Source organism: Oncorhynchus keta, chromosome 19 (assembly GCF_023373465.1).
Source record: "Oncorhynchus keta strain PuntledgeMale-10-30-2019 chromosome 19, Oket_V2, whole genome shotgun sequence".
In the NCBI taxonomy this organism is placed as follows: Eukaryota; Metazoa; Chordata; class Actinopteri; order Salmoniformes; family Salmonidae; genus Oncorhynchus; species Oncorhynchus keta.
The window spans coordinates 55,549,571-55,570,072 of NC_068439.1; the positions used below are offsets into that span (position 1 = coordinate 55,549,571).

General features: G+C 44.7%; 1 protein-coding gene across 3 annotated transcripts in view; it reads right to left on the bottom strand.

Moving 5' to 3' along the window:
- The window catches only part of LOC118397857 (neurexin-3b-like), a 547,522-nt gene that overhangs the window by 37,604 nt on the left and 489,416 nt on the right, over window positions 1-20,502 (bottom strand). For 2 of the 3 annotated variants that reach the window (XM_052470831.1, XM_052470832.1), the window contains 3 exons: window positions 17,211-17,300; window positions 15,459-15,568; window positions 10,543-10,743 (listed from right to left, as the gene is read on the bottom strand). In XM_052470831.1, coding sequence (XP_052326791.1) covers window positions 10,543-10,743; window positions 15,459-15,568; window positions 17,211-17,300 — 401 coding nt within the window. The remainder of the gene's footprint in view (window positions 1-10,542; window positions 10,744-15,458; window positions 15,569-17,210; window positions 17,301-20,502) is intronic. The other variant, XM_052470833.1, reaches the window with a different exon arrangement.

A 20,502-nucleotide genomic window follows, 5' to 3' on the forward strand; every position in this document is an offset into this window, starting at 1 on the left:
ACAACTCTCCTGAGAGATCCCTACTCCTCCTTACCACAACTCTCCTGAGAGATCCCTGCTCCTCCTTAACACAACTCTCCTGAGAGATCCCACTCCTCCTTACCACAACTCTCCTGAGAGATCCCTACTCCTCCTTACCACAACTCTCCTGAGAGATCCCTACTCCTCCTTACCACAACTCTCCTGAGAGATCCCTACTCCTCCTTACCACAACTCTCCTGAGAGATCCCTACTCCTCCTTCCCACAACTCTCCTGAGAGATCCCTACCCTCCTTACCACAACTCTCCTGAGAGATCACTACTCCTCCTTCCCACAACTCTCCTGAGAGATCCCTGCTCCTCCTTACCACAACTCTCCTGAGAGATCCCAGTTCCCCCGTACCACAACTCTCCTGAGAGATCCCTACTCCCCCTTACCACAACTCTCCTGAGAGATCCCTACTCCTCCTTCCCACAACTCTCCTGAGAGATCCCTGCTCCTCCTTACCACAACTCTCCTGAGAGATCCCTGCTCCTCCTTACCACAACTCTCATGAGAGATCCCTGCTCCTCCTTACCACAACTCTCCTGAGAGATCCGTACTCCTCCTTACCACAACTCTCCTGAGAGATCCCTGCTCCTCCTTACCACAACTCTCCTGAGAGATCCCTACTCCTCCTTACCACAATTCTCCTGAGAGATCCCTACTCCTCCTTACCACAACTCTCCTGAGAGATCCCTACTCCTTCTTACCACAACTCTCCTGAGAGATCCCTACTCCTCCTTACCACAACTGTCCTGAGAGAACCCTACTCCTCCTTACCACAACTGTCCTGCGAGATCCCTACTCCTCCTTACCACAACTCTCCTGAGAGATCCCCACTCCCCCTTACCACAACTCTCCTGAGAGATCCCTACTCCTCCTTACCACAACTCTCCTGAGAGATCCCTACTCCTCCTTACCACAACTCTCCTGAGAGATCCCTACTCCTCCTTACCACAACTCTCCTGAGAGATCCCTACTCCTCCTTACCACAACTCTCCTGAGAGATCCCTACTCCTCTTTACCACAACTCTCCTGAGAGATCCCTACTCCTCTTTACCACAACTCTCATGACAGATCCCTACTCCCCTTACCACAACTCTCCTGAGAGATCCCTACTCCTCCTTACCACAACTCTCTTGAGAGATCCCTACTCCTCCTTACCACAACTCTCCTGAGAGATCCCTACTCCTCCTTACCACAACTCTCCTGAGAGATCCCTACTCCTCCTTACCACAACTCTCCTGAGAGATCCCTACTCCTCTTTACCACAACTCTCCTGAGAGATCCCTACTCCTCCTTACCACAACTGCCCTGCGAGATCCCTACTCCTCCTTACCACAACTCTCCTGAGAGATCCCTACTCCTCCTTAACACAACTCTCCCGAGAGATCCCTACTCCTCCTTACCACAACTCTCCTGAGAGATCCCTACTCCTCCTTACCACAACTCTCCTGAGAGATCCCTACTCCTCCTTACCACAACTCTCCTGAGAGATCCCCACTCCCCCTTACCACAACTCTCCTGAGAGATCCCTGCTCCTCCTTACCACAACTCTCCTGAGAGATCCCTGCTCCTCCTTACCACAACTCTCCTGAGAGATCCCTACTCCTCCTTACCACAACTCTCCTGAGAGATCCCTACTCCTCCTTACCACAACTCTCCTGAGAGATCCCTACTCCTCCTTACCACAACTCTCCTGAGAGATCCTTTCTCCTCCTTACCACAACTCTCCTGAGAGATCCCTACTCCTCCTTACCACAACTCTCCTGAGAGATCCCTACTCCTCCTTACCACAACTCTCCTGAGAGATCCCTGCTCCTCCTTAACACAACTCTCCTGAGAGATCCCTACTCCTCCTTACCACATCTCTCCTGAGAGATCCCTACTCCTCCTTACCACAACTCTCCTGAGAGATCCCTACTCCTCCTTACCACAACTCTCCTGAGAGATCCCTACTCCTCCTTACCACAACTCTCCTGAGAGATCCCTACTCCTCCTTCCCACAACTCTCCTGAGAGATCCCTACTCCTCCTTACCACAACTCTCCTGAGAGATCACTACTCCTCCTTCCCACAACTCTCCTGAGAGATCCCTGCTCCTCCTTACCACAACTCTCCTGAGAGATCCCTGCTCCTCCTTACCACAACTCTCCTGAGAGATCCCTACTCCTCCTTACCACAACTCTCCTGAGAGATCCCTACTCCTCCTTACCACAACTCTCCTGAGAGATCCCTGCTCCTCCTTACCACAACTCTCCTGAGAGATCCCTACTCCTCCTTACCACAACTCTCCTGAGAGATCTTTTAACTCCATTGTTGCCTCCCAGTGGTGCGTAAATCATGTGTAATGGCTATCTGTTGCATTGATGAAAAGTGTTATGAAATAATGTTCTCAGAAAGCCTTATCCAGGTAGTAGTAATAACATGAGGTACATGTCTAATCAATTGTAGCAATGTGTTATTAATAGGTAATAATGAACACAAAATGAACTAATTAAACACTTCATCATAAAGAAGTGACCCTCTCTAAATGTAACAATGTAATTCATTTCAGCAGACAACACAAAGACAATGATTTTCGCAACCAATTCTTCTTCTCCATTCATTTTCCCCTCACCAACAATGCAAACCTACCTATTTGAAGATGATGGACGAAACCAATTTCACACCGACGAAAACAACGCAAATTCCTTTCAAACCCACCCCTTCAAGGCCTGGCTCTCTCAGGTAAACTGGATTACAGCCTTACAATCCTAATGACCCTCAGACAGTGTGTGTGTGTGTGTGTGTGTGTGTGTGTGTGTGTGTGTGTGTGTGTGTGTGTGTGTGTGTGTGTGTGTGTGTGTGTGTGTGTGTGTGTGTGTGTGTGTGTGTGTGTGTGTGTGTGTGTGTGTGTGTGTGTGTGTGTGTGTGTGTGTGTGTGTGTGTGTGTGTGCGCATGGAGTTAATTGAGAAAGAGACGTTCATCTCCCCAGATAGACTACATAGTTGAAATGAGGAGGATCCCTTGTTGGCTCCCGTTTCCAACCAGAGGCAAACCTAGTGCACCATGTCAACAGTGCCTCACACACTGTTGACATATCACACCTCCACACACTGAGCAAATCAACAACTACTTTCAGTAACACCGTGTGGGACACATTCACAAGGTATATTCATATCTCCCTCTGTCTTTCTATGATTAACACTGGGGTGTAAGTCATGCTGAGTGTGAATATATGAAAGTACAATGACTCACCATCCACTAGCCTCCTTTCATCTCATCTTTTCCTCACCCCCCATAAGAAGGGGGGTAAGGAATAAGAACTCAAATCCTTAGGATTAGTAATCTGGCTCTGAGGCATAGGATCAGAAACAGATCAAATAAAGTGTTGCTAAACAGAGGAAAACATGGAAGTACAGTCACTCCAAATACATTTTCTCTAGGCAGCCTCTCAGTCTATACAGTATCTTCTCTAGGCAGCCTCTCAGTCTATACAGTATCTTCTCTAGGCAGCCTCTCAGTCTATACAGTATCTTCTCTCAGCAGCCTCTCAGTCTATACAGTATCTTCTCTAGGCAGCCGCTCAGTCTATACAGTATCTTCTCTAGGCAGCCGCTCAGTCTATACAGTATCTTCTCTAGGCAGCCTCTCAGTCTATACAGTATCTTCTCTCAGCAGACTCTCAGTCTATACAGTATCTTCTCTAGGCATCAGTCTATACAGTATCTTCTCTAGGCAGCCTCTCAGTCTATACAGTATCTTCTCTAGGCAGCCTCTCAGTCTATACAGTATCTTCTCTCAGCAGCCTCTCAGTCTATACAGTATCTTCTCTAGGCAGCCTCTCAGTCTATACAGTATCTTCTCTTGGCAGCCTCTCAGCCTATACAGTATCTTCTCTAGGCAGCCGCTCAGTCTGTACAGTATCTTCTCTAGGCAGCAGCTCAGTCTATACAGTATCTTCTCTAGGCAGCCTCTCAGTCTATACAGTATCTTCTCTCAGCAGCCTCTCAGTCTATACAGTATCTTCTCTAGGCAGCCTCTCAGTCTATACAGTATCTTCTCTTGGCAGCCTCTCAGCCTATACAGTATCTTCTCTAGGCAGCAGCTCAGTCTATACAGTATCTTCTCTAGGGAGCAGCTCAGTCTATACAGTATCTTCTCTAGGCAGCCGCTCAGTCTATACAGTATCTTCTCTAGGCAGCCGCTCAGTCTATACAGTATCTTCTCTTGGCAGCCGCTCAGTCTATACAGTATCTTCTCTCGGCAGCCTCTCAGTCTATACAGTATCTTCTCTCGGCAGCCTCTCAGTCTATACAGTATCTTCTCTAGGCAGCAGCTCAGTCTATACAGTATCTTCTCTAGGGAGCAGCTCAGTCTATACAGTATCTTCTCTAGGCAGCCGCTCAGTCTATACAGTATCTTCTCTAGGCAGCCGCTCAGTCTATACAGTATCTTCTCTTGGCAGCCGCTCAGTCTATACAGTATCTTCTCTCGGCAGCCTCTCAGTCTATACAGTATCTTCTCTTGGCAGCCACTCAGTCTATACAGTATCTTCTCTAGGCAGCCGCTCAGTCTATACAGTATCTTCTCTAGGCAGCCTCTCAGTCTATACAGTATCTTCTCTAGGCAGCCTCTCAGTCTATACAGTATCTTCTCTAGGCAGCCTCTCAGTCTATACAGTATCTTCTCTAGGCAGCCGCTCAGTCTCTACAGTATCTTCTCTAGGAAGCAGCTCAGTCTATACAGTATCTTCTCTAGGGAGCAGCTCAGTCTATACAGTATCTTCTCTAGGCAGCAGCTCAGTCTATACAGTATATTCTCTAGGCAGGCGCTCAGTCTATACAGTATCTTCTCTAGGCAGGCGCTCAGTCTATACAGTACCTTCTCTAGGCAGGCACTCAGTCTATACAGTACCTTCTCTAGGCAGCAGCTCAGTCTATACAGTATCTTCTCTAGGCAGCAGCTCAGTCTATACAGTATCTTCTCTAGGCAGGCGCTCAGTCTATACAGTACCTTCTCTAGGCAGGCGCTCGGTCTATACAGTATCTTCTCTAGGCAGCAGCTCAGTCTATACAGTATCTTCTCTAGGGAGCAGCTCAGTCTATACAGTATCTTCTCTAGGCAGCCGCTCAGTCTATACAGTATCTTCTCTAGGCAGCAGCTCAGTCTATACAGTATATTCTCTAGGCAGGCGCTCAGTCTATACAGTATCTTCTCTAGGCAGGCGCTCAGTCTATACAGTACCTTCTCTAGGCAGGCACTCAGTCTATACAGTACCTTCTCTAGGCAGCAGCTCAGTCTATACAGTATCTTCTCTAGGCAGCAGCTCAGTCTATACAGTATCTTCTCTAGGCAGGCGCTCAGTCTATACAGTACCTTCTCTAGGCAGGCGCTCGGTCTATACAGTATCTTCTCTAGGGAGCAGCTCAGTCTATACAGTATATTCTCTAGGCAGGCGCTCAGTCTATACAGTATCTTCTCTAGGCAGGCGCTCAGTCTATACAGTACCTTCTCTAGGCAGGCGCTCAGTCTATACAGTACCTTCTCTAGGCAGCAGCTCAGTCTATACAGTATCTTCTCTAGGCAGCAGCTCAGTCTATACAGTACCTTCTCTAGGCAGGCGCTCAGTCTATGCAGTACCTTCTCTAGGCAGCAGCTCAGTCTATACAGTATCTTCTCTAGGCAGCAGCTCAGTCTATACAGTATCTTCTCTAGGCAGGCGCTCAGTCTATACAGTACCTTCTCTAGGCAGCCTCTCAGGCTTTACAGTATCTTCTTTCGGCAGATGCTCAGTCTATACAGTATCTTCTCTAGGCAGCCGCTCAGTCTATACAGTATCTTCATTCGGCAGATGCTCAGTCTACACAGTACCTTGTCCAGGTAGAGTGCGATTCCCCCCCTGCTTACAGAACTGAGCTGGACGTAAATGTCTCTGTATCTGTGAACACCTTGATTCACAACCATAAGGTTGATATGCATGATAGGCACAGTTGAAGCTATTGCTTTGGGTTTACCACCTCTGCTTTGGGTTTACCACCTCTGCTTTGGGTTTACCACCTCTGCTTTGGGTTTACCACCTCTGCTTTGGGTTTACCACCTCTGCTTTGGGTTTACCACCTCTGCTTTGGGTTTACCACCTCTGCTTTGGGTTTACCACCTCTGTTTTGGGTTTACTACCTCTGCTTTGGGTTTACCACCTCTGTTTTGGGTTTACTACCTCTGCTTTGGGTTTACCACCTCTGCTTTGGGTTTACCACCTCTGTTTTGGGTTTACCACCTCTGTTTTGGGTTTACTACCTCTGTTTTGGGTTTACTACCTCTGCTTTGGGTTTACCACCTCTGCTTTGGGTTTACCACCTCTGCTTTGGGTTTACCACCTCTGTTTTGGGTTTACTACCTCTGCTTTGGGTTTACCACCTCTGTTTTGGGTTTACTACCTCTGCTTTGGGTTTACCACCTCTGCTTTGGGTTTACCACCTCTGCTTTGGGTTTACCACCTCTGCTTTGGGTTTACCACCTCTGTTTTAGGTTTACTACCTCTGCTTTGGGTTTACCACCTCTGTTTTGGGTTTACTACCTCTGCTTTGGGTTTACCACCTCTGTTTTGGGTTTACTACCTCTGCTTTGGGTTTACCACCTCTGCTTTGAGGATGGTGCAATTAGATGGTTACTATTTCAGATGGTGATTATATTTTCCATTCATTTGGGAACTCTCTCTAATGTTAGCCTCTCCTCTGTCTGATTTCTCATAGCTATGGGGCACAGATGGAACCCAATCTCTGGCCCCTGTGGAGCATCAGTATCATCCTCCCTCTGTGCCAGACATACTGTACTCCCTCTGGGACAGACAGATCACAGATCACTGGATATATTTCCCCCTCCATCCCTCCTCCCACCCTGTCCCAGCCCGGGCCTCCAGGCCTCCCTGAGATCCAGTCCGCCTATCTCCCACAGTGACTATCATTAATTAAGCGTGTGATTGACTCTCTATCTTCTACCCCCACTTTTCTCTCTCTTTCTCCTTCTCTATGTCTCTGTTTCTCTCTGTCTCCCTCTGTTTCTCTCTGTCTCCCTCTGTCTCTGTTTCTCTCTGTCTCCATCCGTCTCCCTCTGTCTCTGTTTCTCTCTGTCTCCATCCGTCTCCCTCTGTCTCTGTTTCTCTCTGTCTCCCACTGTCTCTGTTTCTCTCTGTCTCTCTCTGTCTCCCTCTGTCTCTGTTTCTCTCTGTCTCCCTCTGTCTCTGTTTCTCTCTGTCTCCCACTGTCTCTGTTTTTCTCTTTCTCTCTCTGTCTCCCTCTGTCTCCCTCTGTCTCTGTTTCTCTCTGTCTCCCTCTGTCTCTGTTTCTCTCTGTCTCCCTCTGTCTCTGTTTCTCTCTGTCTCCCTCTGTCTCTGTTTCTCTCTGTCTCCCTGTCTCTGTTTCTCTCTGTCTCCCTCTGTCTCTGTCTCTCTCTGTCTCTGTTTCTCTCTGTCTCTCTGTCTCTGTTTCTCTCTGTCTCTCTCTGTCTCTGTTTCTCTCTGTCTCTCTCTGTCTCTGTTTCTCTCTGTCTCTCTCTGTCTCTGTTTCTCTCTGTCTCCCACTGTCTCTGTTTTCTCTGTCTCCATCTGTCTCCCTCTGTCTCTGTTTCTCTCTGTCTCCATCCGTTTCTCTCTGTCTCTCTGTCTCTGTTTCTCTCTGTCTCCCACTGTCTCTGTTTCACTCTGTCTCTCTCTGTCTCTGTTTCTCTCTGTCTCCCTCTGTCTCTGTTTCTCTCTGTCTCTCTCTGTCTCTGTTTCTCTCTGTCTCCCTCTGTCTCTGTTTCTCTCTGTCTCCCTCTGTCTCTGTTTCTCTCTGTCTCCCTCTGTCTCTGTTTCTCTCTGTCTCCCTCTGTCTCTGTTTCTCTCTGTCTCCCTCTGTCTCTGTTTCTCTCTGTCTCTCTCTGTCTCTGTTTCTCTCTGTCTCTCTCTGTCTCTGTTTCTCTCTGTCTTTCTCTGTCTCTGTTTCTCTCTGTCTCTCTCTGTCTCTGTTTCTCTCTGTCTCTCTCTGTCTCTGTTTCTCTCTGTCTCTCTCTGTCTCTGTTTCTCTCTGTCTCTCTCTGTCTCTGTTTCTCTCTCTCTGTCTCTGTTTCTCTCTGTCTCTCTCTGTCTCTGTTTCTCTCTGTCTCTCTCTGTCTCTGTCTCTCTCTGTTTCTCTCTGTCTCCCTTTGTCTCTGTTTCTCTCTGTCTCCCTCCCCTGCAGTTAGCTCCAATTCAGTCTCTCTCTCTCTCTCTCTCTCTCTCTCTCTCTCTCTCTCTCTCTCTCTCTCTCTCTCTCTCTCTCTCTCTTTCTGTCTCTTTCTGTCTCTCTCTCTCTTTTTCAATCTCACACACAAACTCACAGCCAGGTGCCAAGCAAGACTCTGCAGCATCATTTAGTCTACCCCCTCAACTCCACACCTCTCCTCAAACTCCTCCTCGATCTACCCACTTCCTGTCCTCCTCACCCTGTCTTCCTAAGGTCTGGGATATCTGCCAACCCATACAGGTTCTCCTCTCACCTCTTCTCATGCCACATAGTTGACAATCAACCCGGGAGCTGTAATCCACAGCCCGAGGAAAATGAATTCACAACGTGTGACACAATGCTCTGAATCAAAATGGCTACAGCCCTGGGACTTGAGGAAGAGTTCACATAAACAGTCAAGAGAGGAGAAAGAATAACATGTATCTAGAGCTTGCAAATGGAGATCGGCCTGGCGCAGGGGCGCAACTTTCACTGGGGACGGTGGGGCCACATTGTGAAATTGCATTTTTGCCCCTGGTCTGTATTTCTTCTAATTATTTTTATTTCTTCTAAAACTAAAGTTGCGCCCCTGGTCTGGCCAATACACATTTGTTAAAAACAACATGACTTGCAAAGCTGGCATGCTTATGCATATTTGTTTATGTGTATGCTTGGTATCAGTCACCAAAATATGCCATTATTCTACAATGAGAAGAGGTGGTCTCATAAAGAAATCATTCATGAGGAAGGAAAGAAAGAAAGGAAGGCCATTATTGACTGTCATCCTGTAATTGATAGTCTGTGGCATAAAACACTATTTTTCTCCCTAACATTACGGCCTATCTTTCATGGTGACCTTGTTGGTGCAGCAGGCAGGAGAGACAGACAGGCAGGGGAGAGAGAGAAAAGGTTTTGAAATGGATCCGAATCAGCAGGACGGCACCGGCATAATGCCCTATTGATGCCCATAATGTGTATGTGTGTGTGTGTGTGTACATGTGTGCCCGCCATTCAGACAGATGGAATACAAGGCAGCAACAGGACGTTCTGCTAGGCTCCTGACATTCATGCCAGACATAATGAAGCTTGACATTGGAGATCATTGATGCTGATGACAGTGCTTTTATAGAGACGCCAAAGCATTCAGTACCTAAGTACAACTGGAAAATGCTGAAGTGGTATTACAATTTGTGCATCCCAAATGGCACCTTAATCCCTGTATAGTGCACTACTTTTGACCATGGAGAGAAGGGTGCCATTTGGGACACAGGCAGAGCATTTCTCATCTCTTTCCCCTGTGCTGCCTTGAGTTGATGAAGTCCTACAACAGGCAGCGATGACATGAGAGGTCATCATTATTGAGGCGCTGGACAATCTGTTTAAAGGTGCGAGGCAGATAAAAGCTCTTGTGTCTGTCGCTTGGCCCTGTGCTCCAGGGCTCCGGGGAGAGTTATGGCTTTAATATGAACACCGCCAGTTCAATTTGTCCTCCGGGCGTCAACGCAACGCTCACCGTGATTACTTTCTTGGCAAGCCGGAGACATTCATTGGCTTAGAGTCAGGATGCGTTTCACAAAGCCCTCTGTTATATGGCGTGGCGGGGGCAGGGTAGGGAATAAAGGAGGAGAGAGGCATCCATGATGTGTCCCGGTTGGCACTATATCCCATACATAGTGCACTAGTTTTGACCAGAGTCCTATAGGCCCTGGTTAAAAGTAGTGCACTACAAAGGGAATAGGGTGCCACACACTCTCGGGGAGACCGAAATGGGACCCTATCTCCATCCCCAGATCTGGGGCTAACATGATAGGATAGGCATAGAAATAGAATCTCTAGAATGGGTAAATACCCACAGGACGTTGAACTAAATGGGAATAACTGTTCTATGGATTCTATTTCTATGGGGTAAGGCTTGAAGACTGGCCAAGTTAAACTCGGGCTCACGATATGAGCAATCTTATTGCGATTTGATGTTCCAAACATATTGCTCACTATATGTCTGCTGCAGGGAGACAAGAGACAGCATGAGAAAATTAGTTTTGATTATTCAGGGGAAAGAGAAAAAAAAGATGAAATCATGCTGGCTCGCTATTTAAAAAGAAGATGGAGAACAAGCTATAGGATGAACAATAGATTGTTTGAGTATGTCCACCATGTAATATGCTGTAACAATCTCATCTCTCACTCACAGATCTCTCCATTCCCTCCCTCCAAGATAATTCCTCTTCCCACCAAACAAACCAAGTCTCTCACAAACCTTATCCCTTCTATCTCTTTATTCCCCCAATCCCCTACCTGAATGGTGGGTGGAGAGCGCTGTTTCCTCGTGGTGGTCGTAGACAGAGTGGTGGTGGTCTCTATGAAGGTGGTGGACATCTCAGGTGGCACGGAGGTGGTGGTGCGGGCAGCGCCCCTACTGGTGGGTACATCCCCCACCAATCGCACGCTCCCGTTCACCTTGATGTTGGCGTGGCCTTCGGCAGCCATGTTGAGGACCTTGCGATAGGATTGGATAAACTTTATTGTCTCAGAGTGGACAATAGTCTTAAACACGCGATACATTGCCCAGTTGACACATATATATATCGAGAAATCCGTGGAGGCTGGTGGGAGGAGCTATAGGAGGATGGGCTCGTTGTAATGGATGGAATGGAATAAATGGAACAGAGTCAAACATGTGGTTTCTATATGTTAAATGGAACACTATTAATTTCATTCCAGCCATTACAATGAGCCCATCCTCCTATAGCTCCTCCCACCAGCCTCCACTGATAGAAATAGGCCTAAACTACACATTACCCGTGTGGGTCCATGTGTGACATTGGGATCAACATTTAAAAATGGTTTGAAACAAAACAAAGAAAAGATTATTATGCAGTTCCACATGTGTACTTAGAGAAATATATGCAAATGAGCTCATAGCTCCACTTACAATAACAGGACTATACATCCTTTAAGCAGGGTTGATTTATACATTAGCAAGTCAAATTCAAGCCCTTTCAGGGACTTATTCAAGCACTTCTTTTAAATATCCAAGAACCTGTGTAGCAAGTAGCCTGGCAGTTAAGGGCATTGGGCCAGTAACCAAAAGGTTGCTGGTTCAAATCCCAGTGCCGACTATGTGAAAAATCTGTCGATGTGCACTTGACCCTAATTGTGCCTGTAAGTCGCTCTGGATAAGAGCTCTGCTTAAATGACTCAAATTGAATAATTTAGATGTATGTACATATTGCCCTTAATATTGAACCACTACCACTTTAAGAATTATGCATTTTTTTAGGCCTTGCAAAAGCTTGATTTCAAATTATTATTGTATTCTAAGACAATGTATGTGAGAATAATGTGGACTTGCCTGAATAAATAAATTGGATGCATGCATGACGATTTTTCTGCAGCCTATGTGGACAACACAGGCACATATAATAAATCCATGAAGAGCAGTAGCCTTAATCTCACCATCTCTGTTTTTATAATATAACATACACTGCTCAAAAGAATAAAGGGAACACTTAAACAACACAATGTAACTCCAAGTCAATCACACTTCTGTGAAATCAAACTGTCCACTTAGGAAGCAACACTGATTGACAATAAATTTCACATGTTGTGCAAATGTAATAGACAACAGGTGGAAATTATAGGCAATTTGCAAGACACCCCCACTAAAGGAGTGGTTCTGCAGGTGGTGACCACAGACCACTTCTCAGTTCCTATGCTTCCTGGCTGATGTTTTGGTCACTTTTGAATGCTGGCGGTGCTTTCACTCTAGTGGTAGCATGAGACGGAGTCTACAACCCACACAAGTTGCTCAGGTAGTGCAGCTCATCCAGGATGGTACATCAATGCGAGCTGTGGCAAGAAGGTTTGCTGTGTCTGTCAGCGTAGTGTCCAGAGCATGGAGGCGCTACCAGGAGACAGGCCAGTACATCAGGAGACGTGGAGGAGGCCGTAGGAGGGCAACAACCCAGCAGCAGGACCGCTACCTCCGCCTTTGTGCAAGGAGGAGCAGGAGGAGCACTGCCAGAGCCCTGCAAAATGACCTCCAGCAGGCCACAAATGTGCATGTGTCTGCTCAAACGATCAGAAACAGATTCCATGAGGGTGGTATGAGGGCCCGACGTCCACAGGTGGGGGTTGTGCTTACAGCCCAACACCGTGCAGGACGTTTAGCATTTGCCAGAGAACACCAAGATCGGCAAATTCGCCACTGGCGCCCTGTGCTCTTCACAGGTGAAAGCAGGTTCACACTGAGCACATGTGACAGACGTGACAGAGTCTGGAGACGCCGTGGAGAATGTTCTGCTGCCTGCAACATCCTCCAGTCATGGTGTGGGGTGGCATTTCTTTGGAGGGCCGCCAGAGGTAGCCTGACTGCCATTAGGTACCGAGATGAGATCCTCAGACCCCTTGTGAGACCATATGCTGGTGCGGTTGGCCCTGGGTTCCTCCTAATGCAAGACAATGCTAGACCTCATGTGGCTGGAGTGTGTCAGCAGTTCCTGCAAGAGGAAGGCATTGATGCTATGGACTGGCCCGCCCGTTTCCCAGACCTGAATCCATGTCTCGCTCCATCCACCAACGCCACGTTGCACCACAGACTGTCCAGGAGTTGGCGGATGCTTTAGTCCAGGTCTGGGAGGAGATCCCTCAGGAGACCATCCACCACCTCATCAGGAGCATGCCCAGGCATTGTAGGGAGGTCATACAGGCACGTGGAGTCCACACACACTACTGAGCCTCATTTTGACTTGTTTTAAGGACATTACATCAAAGTTGGCTCAGCCTGTAGTGTGGTTTTCCACTTTAATTTTGAGTGTGACTCCAAATCCAGACCTCAATGGGTTGATAAATTTGATTTCCATTGATCATTTTTGTGTGATTTTGTTGTCAGCACATTCAACTATGTAAAGAAAAAAGTATTTAATAAGAATATTTCATTCATTCAGATCTAGGATGCGTTATTTTAGTGTTCCCTTTATTTTTTTGAGCAGTGTATATTATCTTTTGAAAAATATATTTCTCACAAAAGTAGTGCGCTGGGCCTTTATCTAGTATTAGCAGACAGATATAGACATCTGTAGCACCAGCAAACGTTTATTTTTCCAGCATCTCCACTTGTATAGTTAAGGACAGTACCTTGCCGGATTAAATAGTTGGAATTGTAAGAGATGTTGACCTGTCCCTTTTCCTCTGTGATTGTCATTCTAATGGAATCCAGAAAGAACAAAACCCTGTGTCCTCAAACATGTACATCACAAGGTGCAAAGTTATGGGCAAAGACAAAAACATCCACCAAATTCAATATTTTTCTCGATCAAATAACATGGAAACAACTACTTTCTGTGCAGTATTCATTTACCAACCGTACAAACCATTTAATGTAAATGTACATTACTGTATTGTAGGTTTAGGTTTGTACCTTTTGACTTTCCATCACCATGAAGAAAAGCAATGACCAATACAGTAATTGAGTACATTGAGACATCAAGTGGTTTGTGATGATGTGGCTTCGTTGGTAGAGCATGGAGCTTGCAATGCAAGGATTGTGGGTTTGATTCCCACGAGTGACAAACATGAAAATGTATGTTTGGACAAGAGGCCACTAAAACGGAATGAAATAGACCATTTCAGTTTTCACATAGAAATAAGTTGAATTATGCAAAGTATTTCAAGAAACTAGAAGACATATATTAAGCAATTATTTTTTAGATTCCCAAGTATTATCAGATGAACTAGTTTTGTACAGATAATTATCAGACTCAAGTTACAAATGCTGGTAAACACTCAAATAGGTCTACATTTAGTTTTTTTTTTAAACAACACAAAATTAGTGCTCTGGGCCTTTACTAGTCCTGTATTAGCAGACTGATATAGACGTCTTCAGCGCTGGCGAAGCGCACATGGTTTTACTGCAACAGATTAGCTCCACAAAGCCTGTCAACTAAAGCACCGGGAAACAAACGAAAGTGGCCACACCTCTCACAAAAACGGATCAAAAATGAAATCATGGAAAGTTATAAGGGAGCAGGGGAACTTAAGAATTGAGTACAATAATTACCAGGACTTTTCCAGCAACAAATTGGGGAATTTCAAGGTAGGACTATTCCAGTAGTTGCATTTTTTTTTTAGCTCCAAATTCAAGTTCAAGTAGGCTACTTCAAACCCCTTGTATTGTTTAAAATTGCAGGTGTAACATGGAAACTGAAATATATTTGTCATGGTATTTCATTACCAGATCATATTGTGAAGAAGCCCACTAGGCCATGTCATTTGTTGTCAGTACATCAAGAACAATGAATATGAACAGCGTTGGGTGTTGCGCAATAGTCTATCCTGCACAATTATGCACAGTAGACTCGGTGTCCAATCCGAGGCACAAAGACATATGCAAACATCAACTCATTACCTCGATGCGTTCTGTGTTAAATCTAACGAGACCCTGCTGTAAATCAACCAGACAACAACAGATTGTCGACATCAGTTCGCTAGGGATGTTAGATGCAACTTGGATCTAGGCACAGCCACCTTCACCGGCATAATGAATGAGACGTACAACATCTCTGGACATTCCTCGCAGACACCTTTTTATTTTCAGCACTCGGGCTCTTGTAGGATCGCATGTGCCACCACAACAACTGTTCCTCACTTGACTGTCAATTCAGACGATTCCTTCCTGGATCGGATGAGGATGTGTGAAATGATCACGGCGAAGCCTACTCAAAACAGCTCAACACCAAATGTGCATCCAGCAAGTATTATAGGCTACACGATCATTGAATAACCACGTCAATGCCATTTTATGTCACACGATTTTGGACAAATCCATCAAGACGCCAACCATGAGAAAGGGTTACAGGTTTTAAATCAACCTGTGAATTTCATGGAATATAGACACGGTATGTGCCTTTATATCTTCATGTAATGACATGAAACAAATGGTCCGATTATTATCGATGACTTGTCAACAGCTGTAACAAGTTGTCCAGCGTAGGAAACCCTCCCTGGTGCCCTAGTTTATAGAAAGACCCATGTTTGTCATACACATTGTACACATCTCATATTTCATTGCACACTACCCTTACACAATTCTTCCAGCGAACTTCCCTGGTTTTCCAGAAATCCTGGTTTGAATTTGGGGAAAGTTAGCGGAAGTATGGGGAAGTTACCGGGCATTTGCAACACTACGTGGGAACAAAAGAGTTTTTATATACCTTGAGGCCGTTGTAGTAGAGACCGGACAGCTGTCCCTGGTAGGGACGTTTACGGTCATTACCGCCTATAGAGATGGTAGCCTGGGTGTTGAAGATGGTGAGCTGCCGGCCTGAGAGGAGAAGGGAGGGGGACAGCAGGGAGGACACCATTACAATGCACTTTAATGGGTTGAAATTGATCCATTTAAAGTAGCCTGCACTCATAATGTCCATAAGTTGGTTGTACTCAAATCGTTTAAGTACTCTGCACTTATAATATACTCTAACGGTCAATTGGGGAGAAGCACTGGGAGTCAGGTTAAGTTATGGTGTGATGTTGCACTGTATCTAGACGGCTGTATATTCAATGTGTTAATGTTTTAGTTGCTTTCGTATGTAAATAAACCATCGAAAATAAAGTCTGTTAAGTGTGTTTGGAAAAGGTCTTTGTCTTATGAAAAAAAAAGAAGAAGAGCAGAGCTCACCACACTTGCAATGCCCTGAACAATGCAATATAATCATATGCAGTCGAATTATTTTGAACTTACCTTTGTATTGTAATATAACATGATCAAATGTAACTAACAGACTCTCGTACCTGTCATGACATCCACGGTAAACGTCATTAAACGGGAGTTAAACGTCGCAGTCAGAACACATTGCTAATGCATCATTTCTGAAATGAAATGTACAAATAACACTTGCCGAATGCAGGGGACTCTTAATTGGAAATCACATTTCTACAACACACACGCGCGCGCACGCACACACACACACACACACACACACACACACACACACACACACACACACACACACACACACACACACACACACACACACACACACACACACACACACACACACACACACACACACACACACACACACACACACACACACACACACACACACACGCGGCAGGGTTATTGCGTTTGTCACATACACAATTCCAGTTGAAATAGATTGGGCATGAGATGACATGGAAAAGGAATATCATCGTAACATCAAAATAAATATCATGTTGATTCATGCATGTGGTAACACTATGGGAATTCAGAAACCTTGGGGTTTTTACATGTTGTTAAAGGGACTTTAGAATCATCTTAACAGGTTTAGGCAAAGACTTTTAAACATAGTTTATAATGATATTACGTCAAGCAGGAAACGTAGTATAGTAGAAAGTATAAACGGTAGCGTGGCAGCGACTAGATAGTGAAGAGTAAAACACTGTTTGGAATGAAAGCAGACTATTTCATTCCAGAATGACTATTTCATTGCAGTCTATTTCAGTGCAGTATGCACAGTGATAGCTCTGCACAGCACCAAGATGAGTCTAAAACAATAGGCACCAAATAAATAACAGTACAAAATATGCCCTCTGTTTCATTCGTCCTCAAATATGGCATGAGCTTTGAGCAAGACGCTCAATTCATAGTCTAAGGTTTTGTTGTTTAACACCTATTGGCTGTACGATTGAGACTTATTTCTCAGATGTGTTCATGTATTATGGATTACACCAGTCCCTTTAACTGTTCAGCATCAATGATTCAAACTGATTTTAAACAAGAATGACAAAAGGGAAATGGCACTAAAAAAATTGACGTAAAAACTAACAAAAATAAAATTGACAGTAAGTTTAGTTTAATTATGGTTTAAAGGGTTTAAAAAGCAATTTTCATTGTAGAAGGATTGAGGGGGGAACAAGCCAATGACATGAAAAGAAAAGAAAAACATTCTAGAACAATCTAGAAGATCTGGTAAAAGGTTTACCTTTCTCCTGTAGCCAATCTTCTACCGGCCTCTTATAATTGAATGGGATTTTCTTATTAGCCATTTGATAGCGCTCAACATCGCTTGGTCCTTTAAAGTTTGAAAGTTTAGAGAACAGCTTAAAACAGTTGGCAAAGGCAACTGTCAAACAGTCATCATTCACATTTAGACACCGATTTAGATAAGTTATTTAGCCTTGTTTATAAAGAAAAGTTAGTTTCAACATAAAAGTTTAGTTGTAAGTTTAATTTAAAAAAAACTTGGTAAGACATTTTTTTGTGAGCAAATGGTCTACTTGCGTAAAGCACGGTTTCCAATATTGCCTAACAAATAAACATACAAAGATTCAGTAAAACCATGTCCATGAGACCAGAACACACAAAGAACGTGGAAAGACGTGTGCATTCATGAGTGTTAAACAATAGAAAACATTTCAATCTCCATAAAACCTGCATTCATAGAAAAGGAGAAAAAAGTGAAATAGGTTTCCTGGCAGAGATACATCATTTCCACTGGACAACACCTGTTCTACGTTCCAAATGTTCTCTTAGAGGGTACTACTTGTGACCCGGCCCCTAGGGGGAATACATCAAGGTAATATGGTGACATTTTAAACAGAACCCTCCTCTTCCATTTCAAGGGCCGAGGAACAAGTCAGTTAAGCAACAGTATGAAGGGTATGAGGTAGTGAAGGACTGTAAGAAAAGAGAGCTGCAAAGGCCTGTTTGGAGACAAGCGATTGATGACCGAGATTTGAGGAGGACACGACATACAGATGAGGTTATTAGCAGATGGTGTATGTGTGTGATATTAACAGCATCGTGTGTGTGTGAGTGGCACGTGTCTGTGTTATTACCTAGGTAGTGTGTGAGAATGTGTTATAAAGTGCGCAGTGTGAAGTCTCGCTGTTATTGCTCCCATAGCTGCAGCCAGTTCGTCTCTGAGACGAAGGAGAACGTGTTCTAGCAGAAGGAATAACTATTTTATGATGAATATATGCAGTAGGGCTTCTATATAAAGTACAATCTCCCTCTCCCCCTCTCTCTCTCTGTCTCCCTCTTGGTTTCTTTCTCCATCTCTCTCTCTCTCTCTCTCTCTCTCTCTCTCTCTCTCTCTCTCTCTCTCTCTCTCTCTCTCTCCCTCCCTCCCTCCCTCTCTCCCTCTTGGTTTCTTTCTCCACTACTCTCTCTCTCTCTCTCTCCCTCCCCCCTCTCTCTCTCTGTCTCTCTGTCTCCCTCTCTCCCTCTTGGTTTCTTTCTCCATCTCTCTCCGTCTCTCTCCATCTCTCACTCTCCCTCTCTCGCTCTCTCTGTCTCTCTGTCTCTGTGTCTCCCTCTCTCCCTCTTGGTTTCTTTCCCCATCTCTCTCTCTCTCTCTCTCTGTCTCCCTCTCTCCCTCTTGGTTTATTTCTCCACCTATCTCTCTCTCCATCTCTCTCTCTCGCTCTCTCTCTCTCTCTCTCTCTCTCTCTCTCTCTCTCTCTCTCTCTCTCTCTCTCTCTCTCTCTCTCTCCTCTCTCCCTCTTGGTTTCTTTCTCCATCTCTCTCAATTCAATTCAATTCAAGGGCTTTATTGGCATGGGAAACATGTGTTAACATTGCCAAAGCAAGTGAGGTAGACAACATACAAAGTGAATATATAAAGTGAAAAACAACAAAAATTAACAGTAAACATTACACATACAACAGTTTCAAAACAGTAAAGACATTACAAATGTCATATTATATATATATATATATATATATATATATATATATATATATATATATATATATATATATATATATATATATATGTATATATATATATATATATATATATATACACAATGTACAAATAATTAAAGGACACAAGATAAAATAAATAAGCATAAATATGGGTTGTATTTACAATGGTGTTTGTTCTTCACTGGTTGCCCTTTTCTCGTGGCAACAGGTCACAAATCTTGCTGCTGTGATGGCACACTGTGGAATTTCACCCAGTAGGTATGGGAGTTTTTCAAAATTGGATATGTTTTCGAATTCTTTGTGGATCTGTGTGATCTGGGGGAAATATGTCTCTCTAATATGGTCATACATTGGGCAGGAGGTTAGGAAGTGCAGCTCAGTTTCCACCTCATTTTGTGGGCAGTGAGCACATAGCCTGTCTTCTCTTGAGAGCCATGTCTGCCTACGGCGGCCTTTCTCAATAGCAAGGCTATGCTCACTGAGTCTGTACATAGTCAAAGCTTTCCTTAATTTTGGGTCAGTCACAGTGGTCAGGTATTCTGCCGCTGTGTACTCTCTGTGTAGGGCCAAATAGCATTCTAGTTTGCTCTGTTTTTTTGTTAATTCTTTCCAATGTGTTAAGTAATTATCTTTTTGTTTTCTCATGATTTGGTTGGGTCTAATTGTGCTGTTGTCCTGGGGCTCTGTAGGGTGTGTTTGTGTTTGTGAACAGAGCCCCAGGACCAGTTTGCTTAGGGACTCTTCTCCAGGTTCATCTCTCTGTTTGTGATGGCTTTGTTATGGAAGGTTTGTGAATCGCTTCCTTTTAGGTGGTTGTAGAATTTAATGGCTCTTTTCTGGATTTTGATAATTAGTGGGTATCGGCCTAATTCTGCTCTGCATGCATTATTTGGTGTTTTACGTTGTACACGGAGGATATTTTTGCAGAATTCTGCGTGCAGAGTCTCAATTTGGTGTTTGTCCCATTTTGTGAAGTCTTGGTTGGTGAGCGGACCCCAGACCTCACAACCATAAAGGGCAATGGGCTCTATGACTGATTCAAGTATTTTTAGCCAAATCCTAATTGGTATGTTGAAATTTATGTTTCTTTTGATGGCATAGAATGCCCTTCTTGCCTTGTCTCTCAGATCGTTCACACCTTTGTGGAAGTTACCTGTGGCGCTGATGTTTAGGCCAAGGTATGTATAGTTTTTTGTGTGCTCTAGGGCAACAGTGTCGAGATGGAATTTGTATTTGTGGTCCTGGTGACTCAACCTTTTTTGGAACACCATTATTTTGGTCTTACTGAGATTTACTGTCAGGGCCCAGGTCTGACAGAATCTGTGCATAAGATCTAGGTGCTGCTGTAGGCCCTCCTTGGTTGGTGACAGAAGCACCAGATCATCAGCAAACAGCAGACATTTGACTTCGGATTCTAGCAGGGGGAGGCTGGGTGCTGCAGACTTTTCTAGTGCCCGCGCCAGTTCGTTGATATATATGTTGAAGAGGGTGGGGCTTAAGCTGCATCCCTGTCTAACCCCACGACCCTGTGTGAAGAAATGTGTGTGTTTTTTGCCAATTTTAAC